The 20,780-nt window shown below is 40.0% G+C and overlaps 2 protein-coding genes across 4 annotated transcripts in view; both read right to left on the reverse strand.

Moving 5' to 3' along the window:
• Nucleotides 1-3,044: 3,044 nt before the first annotated feature.
• LOC121520041 (tubulin beta-2A chain-like) lies at nt 3,045-10,805 on the reverse strand. 2 transcript variants are annotated; one of them, XM_041803262.1, is made up of 5 exons: nt 10,675-10,805; nt 10,191-10,299; nt 9,895-9,903; nt 7,363-7,473; nt 3,045-4,465 (listed from the first exon to the last, which is right to left on the reverse strand). In XM_041803262.1, the coding sequence occupies exons 1-5, from the start codon at nt 10,729-10,731 to the stop codon at nt 3,381-3,383; spliced, it is 1,371 nt and encodes a 456-aa protein (XP_041659196.1). In that variant the 5' UTR covers nt 10,732-10,805; the 3' UTR covers nt 3,045-3,380. The 2 variants fall into 2 exon arrangements, with proteins under 2 accessions (XP_041659196.1, XP_041659197.1); XM_041803263.1 differs by lacking the exon at nt 9,895-9,903 and having other exon boundaries at nt 10,675-10,788.
• A 5,111-nt stretch (nt 10,806-15,916) lies between these two features.
• The window catches only part of LOC121520571 (solute carrier family 22 member 23-like), a 63,291-nt gene continuing 58,427 nt past the window's right edge, over nt 15,917-20,780 (reverse strand). For both annotated transcript variants that reach the window (XM_041804085.1, XM_041804086.1), the window contains exon 10: nt 15,917-20,231. In XM_041804085.1, the coding sequence (XP_041660019.1) occupies nt 18,785-20,231 (1,447 nt within the window). In that variant the 3' untranslated portion in view covers nt 15,917-18,784. The remainder of the gene's footprint in view (nt 20,232-20,780) is intronic.

Here is a 20,780-nt window from a genome sequence, read left to right on the forward strand (position 1 = left end):
AGAGCATCACAGATCATTAACCAGAAGGGCAAGTTTTACCAGCTTTTCTCCCTCATTTGAGAAATTCATACAGGAAATGTAATTTATTTGACTATGTTGAAAAATTCCAAAGTACACTTATTTAGCTTTTAAATAATGTTTGGGTTTGGTCCTCCAAATAATATTGTACCTCATCAGCTTAACAAAGGCAGGGCAGACGAGTGTGTCTCTATTCAACTTGGGCAGATTCATTTGGGTTGGGTTGTCATGCGGAGCCTGAGGGACAGAATGTGTAGCCAAGATACAGCTACAGAATGGCAACTTCAGGTAGTAGTTTGTGCTTCATAATGTAGCAGTGTTTGAACATCCAGTATTTTCACGGCAATGATGAACACTTGGCTGGTTTTATTTTTATCTTTTAGAGCGAACCTTTGCAGTCACAACGGGTAATTACTCCCCCTCTACCTCTACTCTTACCTGTGGTGTACCGTAAGGTTCAGTTTTAGGTCAGATTTTGTTTTCTATTCATATGTGCCCCCTTGACCAAGTAATTCAGAATCATAAAGTCTCCTTTTACTGCTACGCAGACAACACAGATATACCTGCCCCTGAGACTTGGAAATTACCACTACAATAGTAAAAATGAAGGATTTCCCTGGTTTTGAAAACTGCTGGAAATATCTCAAGTAATGTAAGTACTCAGCTAAAAATATATGTGTTTCATGGGAGAAGTCATCTGCCAATTTTTTCTTTATTCAATATGATTTTGTCATCTATTAACTTTCTCTGCAGGTGATGAGTTAATAACATTAATTACTTATCTTATTTCTTTAAAGAAATACCAAAAAGACAGCTTGGAGAGTATTCTCCCTCTTTCTCAGGGCAGAAAAATGCTTCAACTTCTCTCTCTTGGATACATTTTTTTTTTTTTTTTGCTAGGATTCGCTCCTCTTGCCATCAGTCTTGTCAAAGCAGATGTTTTTGTTCAGCCCTCAAGTGGAAAATTCTTGAGCTGACAGGCGTGACCTGGGTGTGGCCCGTAGTGGAACGTATTTCAACTGTGTGCATTTAGTGAGCTCTTCAACAGCCAATTTCTGTCTGCATGACAACATGTACTCGAGTGTGCTGTCAGGAAGCCAAAGGATCATCTCAAGTTTCATCACATTACTGTCATCGTGGTGTGAAGTAGATTAGATTGTCAGTGATGAAATACTTTTGCTGCATTTTCTGAACATATTTATTTATTTATGGTTGCCGTGCCCCTCTCTGGTTGCTGGAACGTGTTCTGTCTGATGCTTATCTGCTGAACGAACGTAATGCATCAACGTTTCACAATGGCTTACATACTTCACCAGCTCTCAGACAAACAAGAGTCTTTATGATAAGTCTCATGGTGCCTCAGCTTTATCCATAGCTGAATATGGGTTAAAGGAGAGTCTCTCAGTCTGCTTTTAAAGTAGAATCTGTGCAAAAAGAAACAAAATCTTACTTTGCCTTGTAGCACCGGGATCTATTAATTTGGGACATTAAAGCTACTGTGAGGAGTTTTTAATGGCTGTTAAACAACACAAAGAAGCCATCAGCTATTTTTAAAGCTCCTACCAGATAGTTGTCAGATAAGGTAACCACACACTGCGGAAACAGAACTATTTACATCATCCATACATGTTTATTCAGGAAGTGTTAACTTTGACAGCTTAATAGCAGCAGGATGACATTTTTGCCTTACATAACTACTTGTGCATAGACTGCAGATCTCAGACTGAAGCTAATAAAGCTACTTTAGCTACATAGCTAACAGAGCTAACATAGCCAAGGTTCAAGCTGATGCAGTTGTATTAGCTTTGTTGATAACAAAGCCATGTAGATAATCTAGCCAACATAGTCAAATCTAAAACTGAAAATTACGTAGCTATGTAAGCTAATCTAGCCACATAGCTAAAGTAGCTATCATGGCTACGGCTGAAGCCAACACTTCTAGTTGCTAGTTGCGTACATTAACATACAAAATCCATGCTTAATTTTTAACATTGACCACTTGCTAGCAAAGCTTACAAAGCTAAAGTGAGCCACCATTCGCTTAACCATTTCTTAAAGGAGTCATTTCTTAATTTAATCCAGGATTAGACATCAGACTATTTTGTTTTATTTGTGAATTATGATCATAAGAAGGCATATAATACTTCATTTCTAATAAGTGACAACACACCTCAAGTGCAATTTTTTAAAATTGAGATTTTTTTTTAAGGCTGAAAAGAGATGCATCTTGTCATTTAAGAGCCTAAAAGCCATGTTAGGTATCAATGGTCTATTCTATTTAACAAGTCTGACATTGCCTCACATGACAAATGAAGGCATATCTCATTCAGAGGCCCTTGTGTATTAGTTGTGGTATATTTTTCAGAAATGAGCACAACCCAATAACCTTGATCATTAGCCTTTGACCTTCATATCTAATCAGATCATCTTTGTGTCATAAAAGACATTTGCATGACTATAGATAAACCCTCAGAGCATCCTTGAGATATTGTATTTATTAGCAAGCAATGAGGCCTAATGACCTTCACCCTTGACCTGCTTTGACTGCCAAAATGTAACCAGTTCTTTCTTGAGTCGGAATGGACAGGGGCACAGGGGCATAAAAAGCACCAAAAATTACAAATTAACTGCAACATCTGCCCAAGAAAGATGGAGGAATGCCTGTATGGTCCAGCTGCACAGCTGGCCTGCATACTATCTTGCTTATTAAGATAAATGAGTGATTTACTGTTTGATCTGCTTATCACAGTTCTCATTTTCAACTCAATCAAATCTATTTTTTCTTGGGTCAAGTTACAATCTTGTGCTTTTCACTTTCCCATAGTTGCTGAATACATTCTTTGTTTAAAAATAATTAAAGGCCTTTCTTGTGTTGATGCTTATCCCAATAAAAAGGCATATTTCAAGAAGTTACTTAAAGTCTGGGCCATTAATGCAAGCTTAACACTGTAGTCCTACACACACCTAGTGCATACACATCTCAACGCAATTTATGAAATGATGACACTGTATTGACAGGACTGGATATTTTATTCAAGACTTGACAGATAATGCACATTGAAGTAAATGGTACAAAACTGTACTGTATTTAGGACAAGGCTGTACTTCATATTGGCATAGCATGACTTGGAAAACCCATTACTATGGTATTTGCATATTTTTAAGATCTAATGCCACTCATAATCTTTGTCAGCATAAGCCATATCTATATGCAGTATAATTTTGGCATAAAAGCTATATTTCATCATGAAATGCGCTCTGTGTTAAGTAGTTAAACATCAGCATTGTTAGTGTACTTATGATCTCTCTGCAATGTCCAACTTCAATTCTGATGTTGGCGACTCCATGCCAGAGCTTAACAATCAGTGGCGAACATCATGGCGGACTTCGTCCTCATCCTCCATCTCATCTTCTTCATATTCGCCCATCTCATCAGCAGTGGCGTCCTGGTACTGCTGGTACTCAGACACCAGGTCATTCATGTTGCTCTCAGCCTCCGTAAACTCCATTTCGTCCATTCCTTCTCCCGTGTACCAGTGCAGGAAGGCCTTGCGTCTGAACATGGCGGTGAACTGCTCGGAGATCCTCCTGAACAGCTCCTGGATAGCCGTGCTGTTGCCAATGAAGGTGGCGGACATCTTGAGGCCACGTGGGGGGATGTCGCAAACGGCTGTCTTGACGTTGTTTGGGATCCATTCGACAAAGTAGCTGCTGTTCTTGTTCTGCACACTCAACATCTGTTCGTCTACTTCCTTCATCGACATACGACCTCGGAAGATGGCTGCCACGGTCAGGTAGCGTCCGTGGCGAGGGTCGCACGCTGCCATCATGTTCTTGGCGTCAAACATCTGCTGTGTGAGCTCTGGTACGGAAAGGGCGCGATACTGCTGGCTGCCCCTGCTTGTGAGGGGCGCAAACCCCGGCATGAAGAAATGCAGGCGAGGAAAGGGCACCATGTTCACTGCCAGTTTACGGAGGTCAGCATTGAGTTGTCCAGGGAAACGGAGGCAGGTGGTCACTCCACTCATGGTGGCTGACACCAGGTGGTTGAGGTCGCCATAGGTAGGCGTGGTCAGCTTCAAAGTGCGGAAGCAGATATCGTATAGGGCCTCATTGTCGATACTGAAGGTCTCGTCTGTATTTTCCACGAGCTGGTGGACAGAGAGAGTCGCGTTGTACGGCTCCACCACTGTGTCGGACACTTTTGGGGAAGGCATGACGCTGAAGGTGTTCATGATCCGGTCTGGGTACTCCTCACGGATCTTGCTTATGAGCAGCGTACCCATTCCTGAACCCGTGCCTCCACCCAGGGAGTGGGTGAGCTGGAAGCCCTGAAGGCAGTCGCAGTTCTCTGACTCTTTCCTCACCACATCCAGGACTGAATCCACCAGCTCGGCTCCCTCAGTGTAGTGACCCTTGGCCCAGTTGTTTCCTGCTCCACTTTGACCTGTGTAAACATGACATATTTAGATACAATTATCCTTGAAAATGGCACTTTTTCAGCAAATGTACAACCTTTATTTCCAACATAAGTGCCTGGAACTCTAAGTCACTGGGGTTTCTTCTAAGGTCTATAGAGAGGAAAAGATTAGGATTAAGCCAGTGTGCTGATGTCTCTTGAATGCTGTGAGGACTTCACCTGTCCAACCCTTCGGCTCCTGTATTTGCAGGACCCCCATCCATGTGAAAACTACCTCTGAAACAGCAACAATTTGTGGGATAAAATAACATTCCTTGGTCTGTATCTAGACCCCAGTCCAGGTGATGAAATTGCTGTCATTAAGTCCAAACAAGGGGAAATTTCTGAGGTGGAAACAGCTTTTCATGCAACAACACCAAGCAAGCTTTGCAAAAGTACACCCCAATAGTTGACAAATGCAGTTACATTATTATGAAAAAAGTCATCTAGGCCATGTTTACCTCTCACAAAGACTCTACACCAGGATGTAGGTTTTTCTGAGGCTATTCTTCGGTCATAAATTATGTTATACTGATTTTGAATAGGTTTTAAAGATCATTCTTCCTTGTTAAATTGCCTTTTTATTGCCCCTATTAATGTCATAAGGCAGAGTGTGCCTTACTTTTAAAGGCATGGTGAAAGATCTCAGACCAAATTAAGCCAAAACATTTCAATCATTATTTATCAACTATTTTAGAGTTTTTAAAAAATGGTCTTTTAACCATCTTATGCAGCTTTTCAGAAGATAATGACATTCAACTAAGTTTTCTGATCTGTAATTTGTTCTTTGATAAGAACAATATGTCAGACTAGAGAGCACTCCTAGTAATATTTTAGGGCTCATATATCAGTGCAAAGACACACTATTGTATTTTCATTAATGTAACACATTTATAATATCAAATAATTTGAATAAAATGGAACTTAAATGCAGTCAACTTGCTCTAAGAACACTTGTAAGCACTCTTACATATATTTGAGTGCTGATCTATCAGCCCAGAATCACATTTTTGTACTTTCATATATTTAGTACATTTATATAATTACATAACTTATGCACACATGTGATTTAAATATATTCAACTTTAATTTTTCTCATTCAATGACTACAATAAATGTCAACATGTAAAATAATAGAATTAAAGTTAGCACTAAGATGAGATTATTTCAATTAATGTTGAAAATAAAACACTTTTTAACAACAAAGAAGACCTATGCGAGTATTTTAATGACTAATCTGTCCCATTCTCTGTTATTACAGTTATTCTGGGAAAATATAAGACATGATCTCTACATTGTTTCAAATACAATACAATCTGGATGAGTGGGCTCAGCATATATCCACTGGCACTAAATGTTATACAATGAATGAGCCATTTACTGTTTCTTTTCAAGCAGGTTTACATCCTTTTGGCACTACTTAAGTGTTTTTTCTTCATCTGAATTATTTTGAATTTTGAATTTGGACATTACCAATGACTCTGTTCCTTAGTTTGATCCTGTGTGCCTTCAGTGTTTGCTCACTGCTCTAAGGTCTTATGTCTTCATATTTGCATGAAAGGGGTGTTTCTCAATGCAAAGTAGGGGGAAAAAAGGGATGAACTTTCAGCTTACAAGCACATGGCATTCATCAGTTTAAGAACACTGGTGTGAACAATTAGGCAGTTTAAGAATAGCTTCATGAATTTGCCCATGGCTGGCCACACCTAACTTTGCAATGCAGCACCCTTCATGTCTGCGATCAGGCAAATCAATCTTGAAAAGCTTCCTTCTGCAACAAGCTCCAAACTGGCTTGAATTTTCAAATATTTCAGTGAGTGCCCCATAAAGGGTTAAAACATCTTAGAAAGATACTGGTGAATGAGCCCAAAGTTCTGCATATGCCAGCACACTTAATCAGCGCTACAAATAACTTTCATTAATCACAAAGTCTGAGAAGAAGACTTCATGTCAAAAACTGCAATCTATTGACATTTTTGTACCACTGAGCAAGTGTGAAAGCATTTCTTTTACTTTGCAGCTGTTTTTGAATTCTGCTGCTGATGTGATGTGCATGTATTCAGCCTTTTTCTAGAAGCTAACGCATAAGCATTAACAAAATCTAAAATGTAATTTATATAGTCTATATATTTTTTAAGAACTGACATAATGATCCAAATGCTAACTTTGTCATTGTTAGCATGTCGTTTCAATTTAGCACAGAGCCCCAACGCTCTTAGTAAACCCTCACAGGGCTGCTTAAAAGCTTTGATGTTTTTCTTCTTAATGTCTATTGATCAATAACGCATCACTAAGTCATACTTTAATTGCTAATAATAATGCTACAAATTATTCATCAGAACCCTTTAAGATACTGTGTAGAAAAAAAGGATTACATAAAAATCAACACAGAGAAATAATGTGTAAATCTTTGACAATTTATGCTTTTTTATTACAAAACAAAAACTGGCATTGCTGGTGTGCAATGATTCTTCTTTCACTGTTGATTACATATATTTTTAATCAAGGATATGGAGATTTTAGCTTTTCTTCACTGTTTGCTAAAGATAAAATGTAAAGTCATCCTGTGTAGTTTATTGGCTCCTGTATCCACACTTGATGTGATCAGCACTGCAGCATCATCTCTTAGTGGATTTCTTTTTCCGCTGAGTCACCACTCGAACTGTCTCAGTCTGACTCGGCTGCACATGGAGGATACATCACACTACAGACACATAGCTGAGAGGCTGCTCAGGCTTTCTGCTGGGAATGATAAGTACTATGCATCGCTGTCAGGTGGAACTATGCTTAGCTTTACAGGAGGAGGCAGCAGCAGCTGAGCAGACATACTGTTTGTGCACTTTGTTCAGGATTAGTGATGACACTGTGATATGTTGTATACTCACCAAAGACAAAGTTATCAGGCCTGAAGAGCTGCCCGAAGGGGCCAGAGCGAACTGAGTCCATGGTTCCCGGCTCCAAGTCCACCAGAATGGCACGGGGGACAAATTTGCTGCCTTTGGACAAAAAAAAAAAAAAAGAGCAGAAAATAGAGGGAAAGAGAGACGTGAAGGAGGGAGGGTGGGGTAAGATACCAACAGTCTCAGTGTGAATGATTTCGGAGCAAAAACTTGACTTTACTTGAAATAGTGAATGCCTTTGCTCTGCATTAACTCTACTGTTTGCCTGTTTAATCCTGCAGTCACATGCTTTAGAGATACTCAAGCCTTTTAATCATGATTTATGTTCAAAGAATCGAGTTCTTTTGTTTGTTCCTGACTGGGCCTGCACACAGATTTGGCAGGTCCCCTGGCAAACCCAGAGAATGGGCTCTCCCTGGTTGTGATTTATGATGGTATCAGTGCGAGTGTGATGGAACATTGGTGCTATCATGCATCCTGTCCAACAATTACTTCATTTTGGAGATGAAAAGTGTTAAAAAATTGGGTGCTGGTGTTGAAATTATTTTCTTTGTACCACCTCTTTTAACCCTTTCATACCATTTCTCTTTTGTCAATACCAGCCACAATTATTTGCCACTTTTAATCTTTTTTGAGCAATTTTTGCCTCTTGCTATTCTTTTTTGCTATTTTTAACTAAATTTTGCCACATTAGCCCGTTTCTGCTACTTTTACAACCCCATCTCTCCACTTCTTCCACATGTTTAGCCTCTTTTAACACACTTTTGCCACTTTTTAATCCCATTTCACCATCTTTTCCATCCACTTCTGCTATTTTTTTAGCCTTACTGAGCCTTTCCATCACTTTGATGTCAGTTTTTGCCACTTTAGACCTGTGTTTTTTTTTTTGTTTTTTTTTTGTTTGTTTGTTTGTTTGTTTGTTTTTTTACTGCACTCCAACATTTTTTGGCATTATTAACCTCTTTTCTGGAATTTTTTACACCCATTTTTTAACCAGTTTTGACACAGGTCACTTTTTATTATACCCATTTTTTTGCCACACTCAACCTATTTTTGCCATTTGGCCATTTCACCATTTACTGCCAGTTTTTACCACTTATAACCCATTTTAATTCTGTTTTAAAGGGATATTTCAGTGTTTTTGAAGTTGGGTCATATTAGGAACCTGGCAGGAGTGGCATTAGCCTCCAGTGATTTCAATGAGCATTGTAGGCCAGGAAGCTAGGCTGTGCAGCGTAACAGACGGGTACAGTTTCTCTGTGGAATTTAACAAGTTTATGGTAAAAATGGGCCACAAATCAATGTCGGCTCACACATATGCACTATTGAAAACTTATTTGAGCATTTTATTTTTTTTTCACCCAGAAAGCCCTGCGTTTTGTCACTATTTTACAATGTAGGCTTTGGCTATCTGGTTGGTTATGTTTGATTATGTGCTCTTGCATTGCAAAATAGTGGCAAAACACAGAGGCATGCTGGGTAAAAAATTTAACAAAAGCTCGCTGAACTCCAGGGATAAACTGTACCCATCTGCTTTCTGGTCAGTACAACAAGCAAGTCCTTCTTAAAGGATCAATGCTCACTGAAATCACTGGATGCTAATGCCACTTCTACTGCTATGTACCTCATATGACTCTGCTTCAAAAATACTGAAATATCCCTTTAAAAAAGAGGTTTATTTTTAAGATAGCTATACTACCCCATTTATAAATAAGAAAAAGAAAACATTTGTTACTTTGATAAGAGTGGTTATTATTTAAGTAAAAAATACATATAGTTATCACAGTTTAACGTTACAAAGGACTACGATTTTGCTTACGTTCCTAATTTGGCAGGGCCCCAGAAAGCATTCCCTTTTATCCCCCCTTATGGGCAGCCATGTCCCTGACACTGTACTCTGCTCCACCCTCCTAGTCTGTAACCCTTGTCATCAAACCGCTGCAGCATGCTGTACTGCTTCCTCGAGAGCAGAGAGGCTATGAAAGTGCTGAGCTCTGCAGAGTTCATTCAAACAAAGGTGTGATCTAACTACACACCTCCTCACGTCTAAATTCAAACACTGCTTGATCCTTGACAAATCAGCTCGTCTATTCTTTTAGAATTTTTATGGAGTAATTAGTTCACGTGACTGGCAATCCACATGCAATGTTGACCTAGAGTAGGTGACATTGGTGGTTGCATGCAACATGGAAACAAAGGATCAATACAGCTTGTTACGGGCTAAGAGAGCAGGGGTGGACTGTAAGCTGTAATATGTCATTTTGGATGCCTTTCTGCATGCCTAGCCACTCATTTAACCTAAACTGGGGATTAAGTACTGTTGATCTTAAGGTTTGATCGAGATCTGCCCAGGCTTGTCTCTCTGAAGCACTGAAGAAGTCAGAGCTGCAAGAGTCTGATCTCATATTTAACTCTTTAGTGCACTAAATTGAAATGATACGGATGGATTTGGAATGACCAACAAAAAAAATCAGATGAGACTGAGGCACAGGTCAGCTATATGGAGACTGCAGATACCTGTACTCCCTACAGAGAGAGAGGAGGGGAGAGAAGGGAGGAGAGGGAGAGGGAGAAGGAGACAGAGGGAGAGGTTTTAACAGATTCACTGTCCTAATTTTGTCCTGTACTCACGCTGGGACCTACTTTCCCTTGGTGCTAAATTCATGGTGCGAGCGTACCATTCAGATTAGTGTAGCATAAGGTCATGCAAGGACAATGAGTAATGGAAACAGAGCTGCAATTAGTGTTAAGCTACTCTGATGCAAACGTGCCTTTTAGAACAATATTGACTTTTTCATCATGATTATTTTTACCTGAGGCTTCATTGTAGTAGACGTTTATCCTCTCCAGCTGCAGGTCACTGTCACCTTGGTAGCTACCAGTGGGGTCGATGCCATGCTCATCACTTATCACCTCCCAGAACTAAAAGAGGGCAAACATAATCGTATTGGGGCCATTAACCAGCAGAGCATGCCGTGTAAATGAGTTAAACACGAGCGTGTGGCTTCATTTTGGGAAGTGCGCATCTGCTTGGGGAGAAAATGACACGCAGGAGAGGGGGGCCACATCACTGCAGCCACTGCCCTGCTGAACCGCACCCTGCATTTGGATAAACAACTACTAATCAAACTTTTACCAGAGAAATGTGTCCACGAGACTCACAATGCAAGTTTAAGAAGTATGTGGTCCAATCAAAATGATCATCTATAGATATTAAGTGTGACATTTTGCCTTAAAATTACAATATTCCTCTTAATTTGTCTGTTTTTTAATAAAATAAATTGATAGTATTTGTACCTTGGCCCCGATCTGATTTCCGCACTGTCCAGCCTGGATGTGAACGATTTCCCTCATGTTGCACTGCGGATGCGGACAAAGAGCGTCCTGTCTCGACTTCACCTGCGTCCAGTCTTCAGGCTGTTCCTCAAAATCAGCACTTGCTTCATTCCCAGGACCAGTGGTGAGCCGGCGAGGTAGATAAACGTGCTGCTGGCAAGATGACGTCGCACGCAGCGCTGCATCCCCAGCATCCTCGTCAGCCAATAGGAAAGCAGCTGTTTGATGCAGTGGAACCAGAGCATCGTGCCGCATCATCCCCCTGACATCACATCATGTCCCATGCAGGAAATTTTCTGCCTGAGGTTGTTGTATAAAGCTCAGACGATTGTTTTCTCTACCAGATGTCAGGATTCATTAGTGTAACAGTGACGGCTGCAGCTCAGTTGAATGTGATGATTTGATTAGTTCTAAGCGGTGTGCATGTCAGTTAGGAGCTACTTTAGAAGACTGAACCTCAATATATATTTCAATATGATCAACAATTTCTCATTGGCAGATTTTAATGTGAAATTTATGTGAGTCCATGCTCATACCAGGGCCTGACTCAGTTATTTCAGGGGCCTGGGGCAATCTTTAAAAGATATATTTTTGGGATTTTTTTCTGGGGGAACAGGCCTGATCCAAACCGGGGCACCTGCACACATGGGCACAACCCAACCACTAGGCCATGTGTGCACTCTGGCCTCGTGGCAAAATTAAGCCAGTTATGAAAATGTCAGGGCCCTGTAAAGGATGACAAATGACAAAAGTAACCATTTTATTTTTATATTGTTTGGTGTGCAATGAGATGACCAACACAGCACCCTACACACGTATGGATTCATTCACCAACAAAGAGACTTGACTCTTAAATATTTAAATCTTGTGGCTAATGCAACTTTGAGGCCTAAACACATTGATGCTGCCTGACACGCATTTCTATGAAGAAGTCGTTGCAGTGCTTTATGCTAAGGCTCTATGTCCAGCGAGTGTTTTCCTGAGACAACAGCTGTTTTTTCCATCTCAGCTACTGTAGTACTAGCTCTGTTTTGAGAACACAGAAAAAGAAATTAATCGCCACCTTTTGTCCAAGAAAAAGTGGGAGGCCTAAGTGGTAGGCCTTGGCTGCTGGTTAAATACAGTCACTCCTATCATTTTTTCACAGGGACGCATGCCCCGAGCTGGCTCTCTGGTTAAAAATTAAGAACCTGACCTGCAAAACCTGAATACAAAACATCTGATAAAGCCGGGTAAACAGTCTGCTAACAGGGAAAAAGTTTGTCCTTCATGAAAACATTCCAGTGCAGCCAGTGTACACTCTTAGAAATTCCCCCCGTTAAAAAACGGTGAACAACTGGCAGTAGGGTTGCCAGGAAGTTACTGTAAAATTAATGGTATGTTGCTGTAGCTGAAATTTACAGCAAAAAGCTGTTATTTTAAACCTTAACAGGAAAATACTGTTGAAAAGATAAGCAGTTTTTGCCGTTTTTTTCACACTTTTTCTTGAGAGGTATATTTGCAGATTTTAACTGTGAATTATAGCAAAATACTACACCTTGCTGTGAATTCATTTCCTTCTTACTCCCTCCCAGGGGGGTGGAAAAATGACGAGGCAAAGCATTGGTTTTGCCAAGGGTGGACTGTCATGGTGCCTGCCGGTGCCAACAGATGCACTGACAGTCTCACCAGACAACTGGAAGTCATGGCAGAGAGTGAATATTCCTCTATTCCTCCCAGCATTGTGGGTATTCTCGCTACAATTCGCTGTCTTTCTCTCTGTTACACTCTGACTTGTCTCCTCAACCGGGCGTGCATCTTTCAAACTCTATAAACTCCAAAACTTTGAATAGAAACACACCCAAAATGCCGCTGGGATTGAAGTTACTCATGTCCGCCATCTCCTGGTGTAAAGTGGTAACAGCGCAGACCTCCACCATTAGCCCTATCTCCCAATAGTAAAGAATCCTTTTAAAAATTCCTGGATCCAGTCGGTGAACCGGATAACTCCCAAATTCTAATCAGTTCTTCTTTATGCCATTTCTGACATTTCCCGAAAATCTCATCAAAATCCGTCCACACCTTTTTGAGTTTTTGCTAAAAAACAAACTAACTAACTAACAAACAAACCCTGCTGATAACAAAACCTCCTTGGTAGAGGTAATAATACATTCAGTGAATTATCTGAATTCAATTTTAGCAACTGTTAAGATCAAGCTAATGTTTGCTGGCAATTGACTCACTCTGTGTGCCTGCTGTGTTTGTGTGTCATGTCAAACTCTTGCTAATGCTAATCTTACAAATGACCTCAAACTTAGTAAGTGATGGTTTTGCCTATTCTGACTAGCAAAGCAGTAAGGCATTAACCTGTTTATTGTTAGGATGGAGTTGGATAACAATGTGACTTCTAACTCCACTCTCCTTCCAAGCATGTGCTCTCACCTTTCTGTTCCAAAAAATGCAACGTAAAAATACAAGAAATTACTGTTTTCTTTCTTGAAGCAGTAATACAGTAAAATACTGTTGTAAACCATTATTATACAGGGTTGCCCTGTATTTAAACATAACAGTATCTTACCATTGAAATTTCCTTGTAAATTAACAGCAATTTGTTAGAGTGTGGCTTATGTTGCTCTGTAAGCTGTATAAGCTACATAGCTAACAGAGCTAAGGCTAAGCTGACAAACCAACTATGTAAGCTACATATCTACATTATCCGTGTATCTAAGTAAGCTTTAGCTATGTTTTATGAAACTCACGGCTAGAGCTAACTTAGCTATAGATAACAGAGCTACATAGCTGACATAGCTTCAGCTAGACTCACAAAGCAGCAATGCAAGCTACATAGGTACATTATCTACATAGCTACATTATCTTTGGCTATGTCTGCTAAAGTTTATGTGCTAGGCTAACTTAGCTACATTGGCTTATGTAGTCATGTTGATAATGTTGCTAGCATAGCTTTGCTAGCTTTCACTAAAGCTAATGAAGCTGAAATAAGCTACTGTTCATGTAACTAGTTCTAAAATGGGTCTTTACATACTTTAATTCTGGATTAGACCTCTTACCTTTGTCACTGATTTATTTTTTAAATTTTTCTTAGTCTGTAATTTTTTCAATGTGGTTATTTCACAAATTTAACTGCCAGACTGCTCCTTAGATTAACGGTTGGTGAGAGTGGCCGTCAGAAATATACGGTCTGCACCCAGACCCATCTCAATATTTTAGGCCTGGTCAACTTTCTAGTAGTCAAAGTGAACTTTAAAATTCACATAACAAGCTTGTTGAAGCTGTATTTCTCATTTTCAATTTTAGTATAAATATTGAAATAACTGCTAACTCAGAGATGACCAGCGTGAACCTATCTTTATATGATTTCCATGATCACAGCATGACAGCTGTTTAGAATCATAGAGCCTACAGCATAACCTTGGATAACTGCTTTTATCTTGATTTATAAAGATAACTACCAACAGGACCACTTGTTTCAGCCTAAACTGTGTTATTTATCAGCATATATTGCATGCAGCACTTGTTTACTGAGGTAAAGTGAAAATAAATCTGCAGGTCTGGACTTTTAAGAATCAGGAGACATCGCCTTCTATTTCCTCTGCTCTCTTTCCAGCTGAAACAAACTCTAATGCTAACATGTACTTTTTATGAGAAAGAAGGAACTTAATACAATGTATTTGCTGAGGGGTGAATTAAACAGGCAGCAGAAGAAGATGCATAGAGTGGCTCAGTAGTGATACTCGCAGCACCATTTTTTTTGGCATGGGTCTTCTTCAGCAGCATTAGTTTAATGTGAGTTGATTTTTTAACAGAAATTCACTGTAAATTAATGAAAATACCATAATCTGTGTCTCTTTACCGTGATTGTCCACTGCTGTTCACCTCTATCTCATTCCCTCTGCTGGCTCCTCTCCCTGTGATTGTTTTGGTCAGATGAGAGCTCATCGACAAACTAGCAGGAGGGTGTCACTCCTTGATATTTTGCAGGACATATAAAAAATCTTGTTGCCGTAAATTAACAAGTTGGTCCTCCATTTCTGAGGTCCATCTAAATTTATACTTTGCATTTACTGTTATTGCCCTGGCTGTGTTTGTTTTGTTTCCTTCTTCAGCCAATTTGCTTCCTGATTGGCTATTGGTCTGTTCCACTTGGCAATCCATGTTTAGTGAAACAGATGGGCTCGTCATTCAACAGATTTTCGACGTTGGACACCCTCAGTATTTAGGATTTCAAATCTCTCTTGGCACAACTCACACCACAGAAAGATTTAGCAAGATAATGTTTAGGACCATCATATTATGGGACCTTTGCTGAGTTTGGTTGGAAGGAAGATTTGGCCTGATTATCTTGAAGAATGTGCCCCATCTAATTAGATCTTATTCTGAGAATCAAACCACTGGTACCCTGCTCTGAGAGGACTGAATTGACATTTATAATGTCAAAAACAAACCTTTTTTTTTGTTAAGAAACTGAATCCCATAAGCTCGATATCAATGACATACAGTCTGATTAAATCAATTCTTTTCCTCTTGAAATAAAATGTAATAATTCTGATGATTTACTTTCTTTTCATCTGGAATTATTCATTTGGACAAGCCTCTGGAGCAACTACCTGCAGAAATTTTAACCTTTATCCATGTTGTACAGCACTTCCTAGGCAAACGTTAGCATGCTACCATGACAAGCAGTTTTGAACATCACATCATAGAAAGTAAACAACATAGTTATCACCAGACACTCCCTGTGCAGCAATAATGGTTTAAAGTGGCAAAAAATGGACAAAAAAATGGATTAAATTGGTTTAAAGCGGCAAAAATGAGTAACAAGGCAACAATGGGCAATACTTGCTCAAAATTTATAGAAAGTGGCAAATAATTGTGGCAAAAACAGGCAGAAAAAGTGGTTTAAAGAGGTTAAAAAGTAACATGAAGAAAACAATTTCAACATCAGAACCAAGTAAAAGTTTGACTCACTTGTTAGCTCTAAAATTAAATGACTGTTAGCCAGGATAATAGCACCAATGCTGCAGATCCAACACACATGCACTGATATCATTCATAAATCAAAGCTGTGGAGGGCCCATTCTCTGGGTTTGTCAGGGGTCCAGTAATCTTATTAGGCTTCCAGTTGGCAATGAAAGCATTCTACATCTGGAGGTCAAAGGATCTTCTTCTGATTCCCATGAAAGGCTATAAAATTAAAGACTCAAAGTTGATCAATAAATAGTGGTTTATTTTAACAACAGGTATGGCTTATATACAAGTGCATTATGTCCGTTAAAACAAGAACAAAATGAAATCAAACAATCAGAAATTAAAAATGGTACAATCCATGGTTTTTACATTCATTCAAATCTCCCGTCAAGAGATTCTGAGTCACAAGTTTGAGAGAAGCAAAACCTGAAATGTGTACACTAGGGACTTCATGTGTCTGAGACTTTTTGTACCATGTTCAAAACTTTAAACCAGTCCATTTTTTCTACCTGTTATTCTTCATCTTATTGAAGCTGGACGTCTCCACACATGTTCTATTTACAAAGGCATTACCTTCTCTTTCTTTTGCTTTTCCACCCATCTCCACCTCCTTATCTTCCCTATCGCTGGTGCTAACGCTTTGGATTGCTTTACTGTGTTTTTTAAATTGAACTGAACTCGATAAAGTCCAACCAAATGTATTTCAATGTAAAAGCTCCTATCAGCACTCTGAAATAGCTGCATGGGAGTTGTGGAAATGGAAGAAACAGATCTCAGAGAAAACACTGGATGTGTTGTGCTGTGCTGTGATATCGTCTTACACAGATCAGTTTCTGCAATATGCACACTGAGACAGAGAGATCCACACTCACAGACATTGAGGACTCAATAATGAGAAGCTACTGACCACTGCAGTCAACCCACGCTCTACTGCAGAAAACAAAAATCCTCAGGAAATCCAGTGTCAACATTCAGTTTCACAATTGCAAAAGTTGTGTCATTCAGGATTTTTTTTTTTTATCAAATGCAAAATCAGTTTCCCTTTTTCTTTTCTGTCAATATGCCAGCACTTTGGACATCACATGATTGCAGGGCATTGTGCTTTGAGGCTTTAGCAGCATGGCATACAAGATGCATGTAAGACATTAAATGTTTTTTCACTAAATGGAAGTTTGTTTACAAGATCACCTTGGATTAAACCAAAAATAGAGCTTTCATACTTTGATTCAAGCTGCTTTTGAGAATAAAACAACCACAATTATGTTGCTCAATCATTCACATACCACAGGATATGTTGCCTTTGTAAGTGCACATTTAAACTGGATTAAAGTGAAAGGATATTTGAATTGAGTCAAGTACCTGCAAGATTTTCCATAAAAGTACCACAGGTTGTAAATAACAAGAGCCTGGAGTTACCTTGGATTCCTGAATGACACCTTAATAGATTAATAATATCCCCCCGTACACATGAGATACTAAGAGAAAGTTTTATCACATTTGAAATGACAAGACATCATTCAGTTGGCTCTTATGTTTTACAGTAACATGTAGTTATTATTCCTATGTATCATTATTGTTGTTGTAAACAGTTGCCCATCTGCAGTCTTTTAACAACCTCCAATGCACAAAGTGTGTAACTGCGTCTGTGCAGTTAGCAGTTACACACGAGTCAAGTATAATGCCGTCCACGGCTGGACGCAGGCTTTGGAAGAGAAAGTGCCTCCTTAAAAAAGAGTCAGTCGATTTCATATGAATAGGTTCATGTCTTATAAATAAGAATTTGACCTGTATTTTTAGTTTTTAATAAATGAAATATTGCATTTTAAACTTCCATGTGAATGTATGCACATACATATAACATACATGTTTGGAAAACACACCGAACATTAGCGATGCTTTTAGAGTTGGTGATCACATCGAACACTTTGTAATCCATTGATTTTTTAAAAAAGAATTGTTTTTTTTATGGTTTGCTTGTTTGTTTAGCGGACACTTTAACAATTAGTTTCATGCGCTTTTCCCCAACTGCAAAGAATAAAGTGCCACCACACCGAGGTGACAGAAATACTGTAAGAATAAAGTAGAGGTTTTGTACAATAAGGGCACGCCATGGGAGATTATTCAAAATAATACTTTGAATTAAAAAAAGACTTAATCAAGCTCAACAACTAAGTATCAATTTACTTACAATATCACATTTACAAATAAGAGCATTTGCATACCATAAATTTCATCGACTAAAATGAGTGAAAAAATAAAAGTTTCTTCAGACCGACAAAATATGGGTCATTGTTTTTCTCAAATATCGCTGTAGCGACCCCAATGTTGTCTTTCAATTCTAATTCATCCAGTTGTGATGCATCTTCTATTTAATTTAAGTCTTATTTTGAAGGGTTCATGAGATTCACTCATAAACATGGTACTGTGGTAAACAGCATTTCCACAAACAGGAAAATACTGCATTTATACTCTGTTTTTGGCACTATTTCTACATTTAATTTTGGTCTGAGTTGTTTTTGGCTTATGTTTAGAAAAGTCGCTCAAATTTGGATTGTTTTTCTATGTAATGGCAAAAAATACTTTCTAGCATTCAGATCTTTTTTGTCCATACAGATAAGGCGATATTTCGATACAAATATGTCAGATGGACGTTCCATTTGAGTACCACTGATTTGATTATTTTTGTTTGTTTTTTAAGCATCATTGCATTTCTCACCAGTCCCCTCAGTGATTGCGGGTAAGTCTTTTTAAAATGATAGACAGGGATTTCCCATTCATTTACATCAAAGTAGTTTAAAGGCTGGTGATTTCCAGTGACATTGAAAAAAAAAGATGCTGTCACATTGTCTCAAAACCAGCCTCTGGCACTCTCTCTGTTGCATGGTCTCATTTATTGGCTTAACGCAGGAAGAAGGGGCGGGATTAAAAAGGTACAGCAGCTCTATAAGACACGTCTACAAGACCCCAGGATCTGGACAGTCTTCATAAGGTGCCTGGAGACTGAGCAGGAGAGTTCATACCTCCTTCTCGGTTAGTCATGTGGCGTGGGCTGCCTTCCTTGTGCAACCGTAAAGCTTCTTTTCTCCTGGCTGCATCCAATACTGGATCAAGACGACGCTACGCCATTGACAGTGTTGTTTTCTGTGCTGGCACTGATGGAAAGGACACCAGAGTCTATGGGGGAGGAAACGGTGCAGTCCAATAGAGAAGGGGGGGTTGCTTCTGCAGAGCCTGGATCCATGAGGGATGTTGGTACTGGATCTTGCTCTGGCTGAGCAATGTCTGTCAAAGTGGTTGATTGTGGTGTGGAGGAGGGGACAATGTCTGTGACAGGGAGTATGATAGGAGGTGGTGTCCTGGTGGTGTCAGTTTCTAGTTCAGGGGGAGGGGGAGAGTCTGCTGAGGGTATATGGTCCGGGGAATCAGTAATTGGGGAATGGGCATTGTTGACACAGGGAGAAGGTGGGTCTTCCTGTGCCGGCTCAGAGTGTACCACAGGAGGTACCTGAGAGTCTTCAGTCGAGGGTGTAGGTGTGCATTCATCTACTATTTCTAAATGAACAGGAATGTCAGAGTCAGAGGGTTTGTCACTTAGGGGTGGAGGATCAGTGGGAATGTTGCAGTCTGTAATAGGATCAGGAGAGTGTGAGGGACTTTCATGCATAGATGTAAAAGGTAAGTCTTCCAAGGGGATACTATCATCAAATTCTGGGGTGATACTCTCGAGATCATTAGCCAGCGGGTTTGGGGATTCTAACATTGAAGTAGGTGGGGGTTCTATGATGGGTGTGGTGCAGATCAGTAAAGAATCAGGCACAGCTTGAGGGACGGCGGGAGTGGAAGAGTCTGAAGAAGGGGAAGGTGTTGTGGGCAACTCTTTGATTGGGGAAAGACCAATGTCATTCTCTTCAGGAGTGGCAGCTGGCTCTAAGTCCTCCAGGACTATCGCTGGAGGTTCCTCTGCATTGGCTAAAAGTGGGTCTGTAACATGCTGGGACTTGTGCAAAGGTGTGGAAGACAACAGATGCTCTTTACTTGCATGTATGATGCCGTCCCTCCCCAAAGATGTGATGGGAGGTGTCGATGCAACTGTGTGACCATTGGGACCCTTAGAGTCAGGCGTTCCTTGGTGAACATCCATGAACGGTGGAGCGGAGACATCTGGGACAGACGGGGCGGTCAAGTCGACAGCAGAAGAGGCAGTGGAGTCCATCGTGGACGCTGCAGTGTTGGCTGCCTCATGGAGTGGTGTGTCGTGCACCCTGGTGTAGTCCCTGCTGCTCTCAGATTGAGCCAGCAAGAGGTGCTGTTCTCCAGGTTTCTTGGGGGGAAGGAGAGGCTGGCGAGTGTAACTCTCTCCATCTGCCAGGGTCTCTGGGAGGGGCTGGTAACGTGTCTCGGGCAGAAGGAGGATGCAGATAATGCAGATAAGGGTGCAGCAGGCAAAGATAATGTGGTGAAGGAAATATCCCTTTTGATTGTGGAGCTCCATGATTGGTGCAGTCAGCATACCAAAGCCAGCGCTGGCCAAGACCAAGCCTAGACCGCCACCCCTGTGATGAGAGGGCAAGTATTATCACATTAGGATTTCATACTCTTAAAACATCATGAATACTCCAAATAAATCAGACTAATACATGCACATGCTTCTGTTGACATTCTATCAAGCATAGCAGAGAGAGCTGCAGTAACACCAAACATCTTCCTCCATGTTCTCCCATTACTTCTATGTAATTGCCTAAATTTGCCACTAGAGGCCGCCATCAGAGCACAGCAGTCAACACCCCTTACATAACCCCAGATAAAGAACATCCAGGGCTGTGTCATATATTCTCAGAGGGGATGACTAATTTGTACAAGATGTGGATTACAGTTGATACTGAACTGTTGTTTCCTACAGCTCAGTGATTTGAAACCCTCATTTAACAGGAGGTGGAGCAGTTAATTCATCATCAGGAGCATGTAATGCAATGGAAACCAATCACAGCAATAACTTCATAACAAGCAAACAAAATAATGTGCAACCCTTGTAAATTTAGTGACTTGACAGTTTTTGTGATGACTTGTAACCTAACGATATTAATCATTTAGGTTTATGAACA

Source organism: Cheilinus undulatus, linkage group 13, assembly GCF_018320785.1.
Source record: "Cheilinus undulatus linkage group 13, ASM1832078v1, whole genome shotgun sequence".
Taxonomy (NCBI): domain Eukaryota; kingdom Metazoa; phylum Chordata; class Actinopteri; order Labriformes; family Labridae; genus Cheilinus; species Cheilinus undulatus.

Excerpts from the sequence above, each read along its gene's own strand:
- LOC121520041 (XM_041803262.1), bottom strand. The coding sequence starts at position 10,731 with ATGAGGGAAATCGTTCACATCCAGGCTGGACAGTGCGGAAATCAGATC. Across the intron at positions 10,300-10,674 it reads GAAATCAGATCGGGGCCAAG|TTCTGGGAGGTGATAAGTGA; the intron begins GTACAAATACTA and ends GCCCTCTTTTAG. Across the intron at positions 4,466-7,362 it reads GCCTGATAACTTTGTCTTTG|GTCAAAGTGGAGCAGGAAAC; the intron begins GTGAGTATACAA and ends ATGTTTACACAG.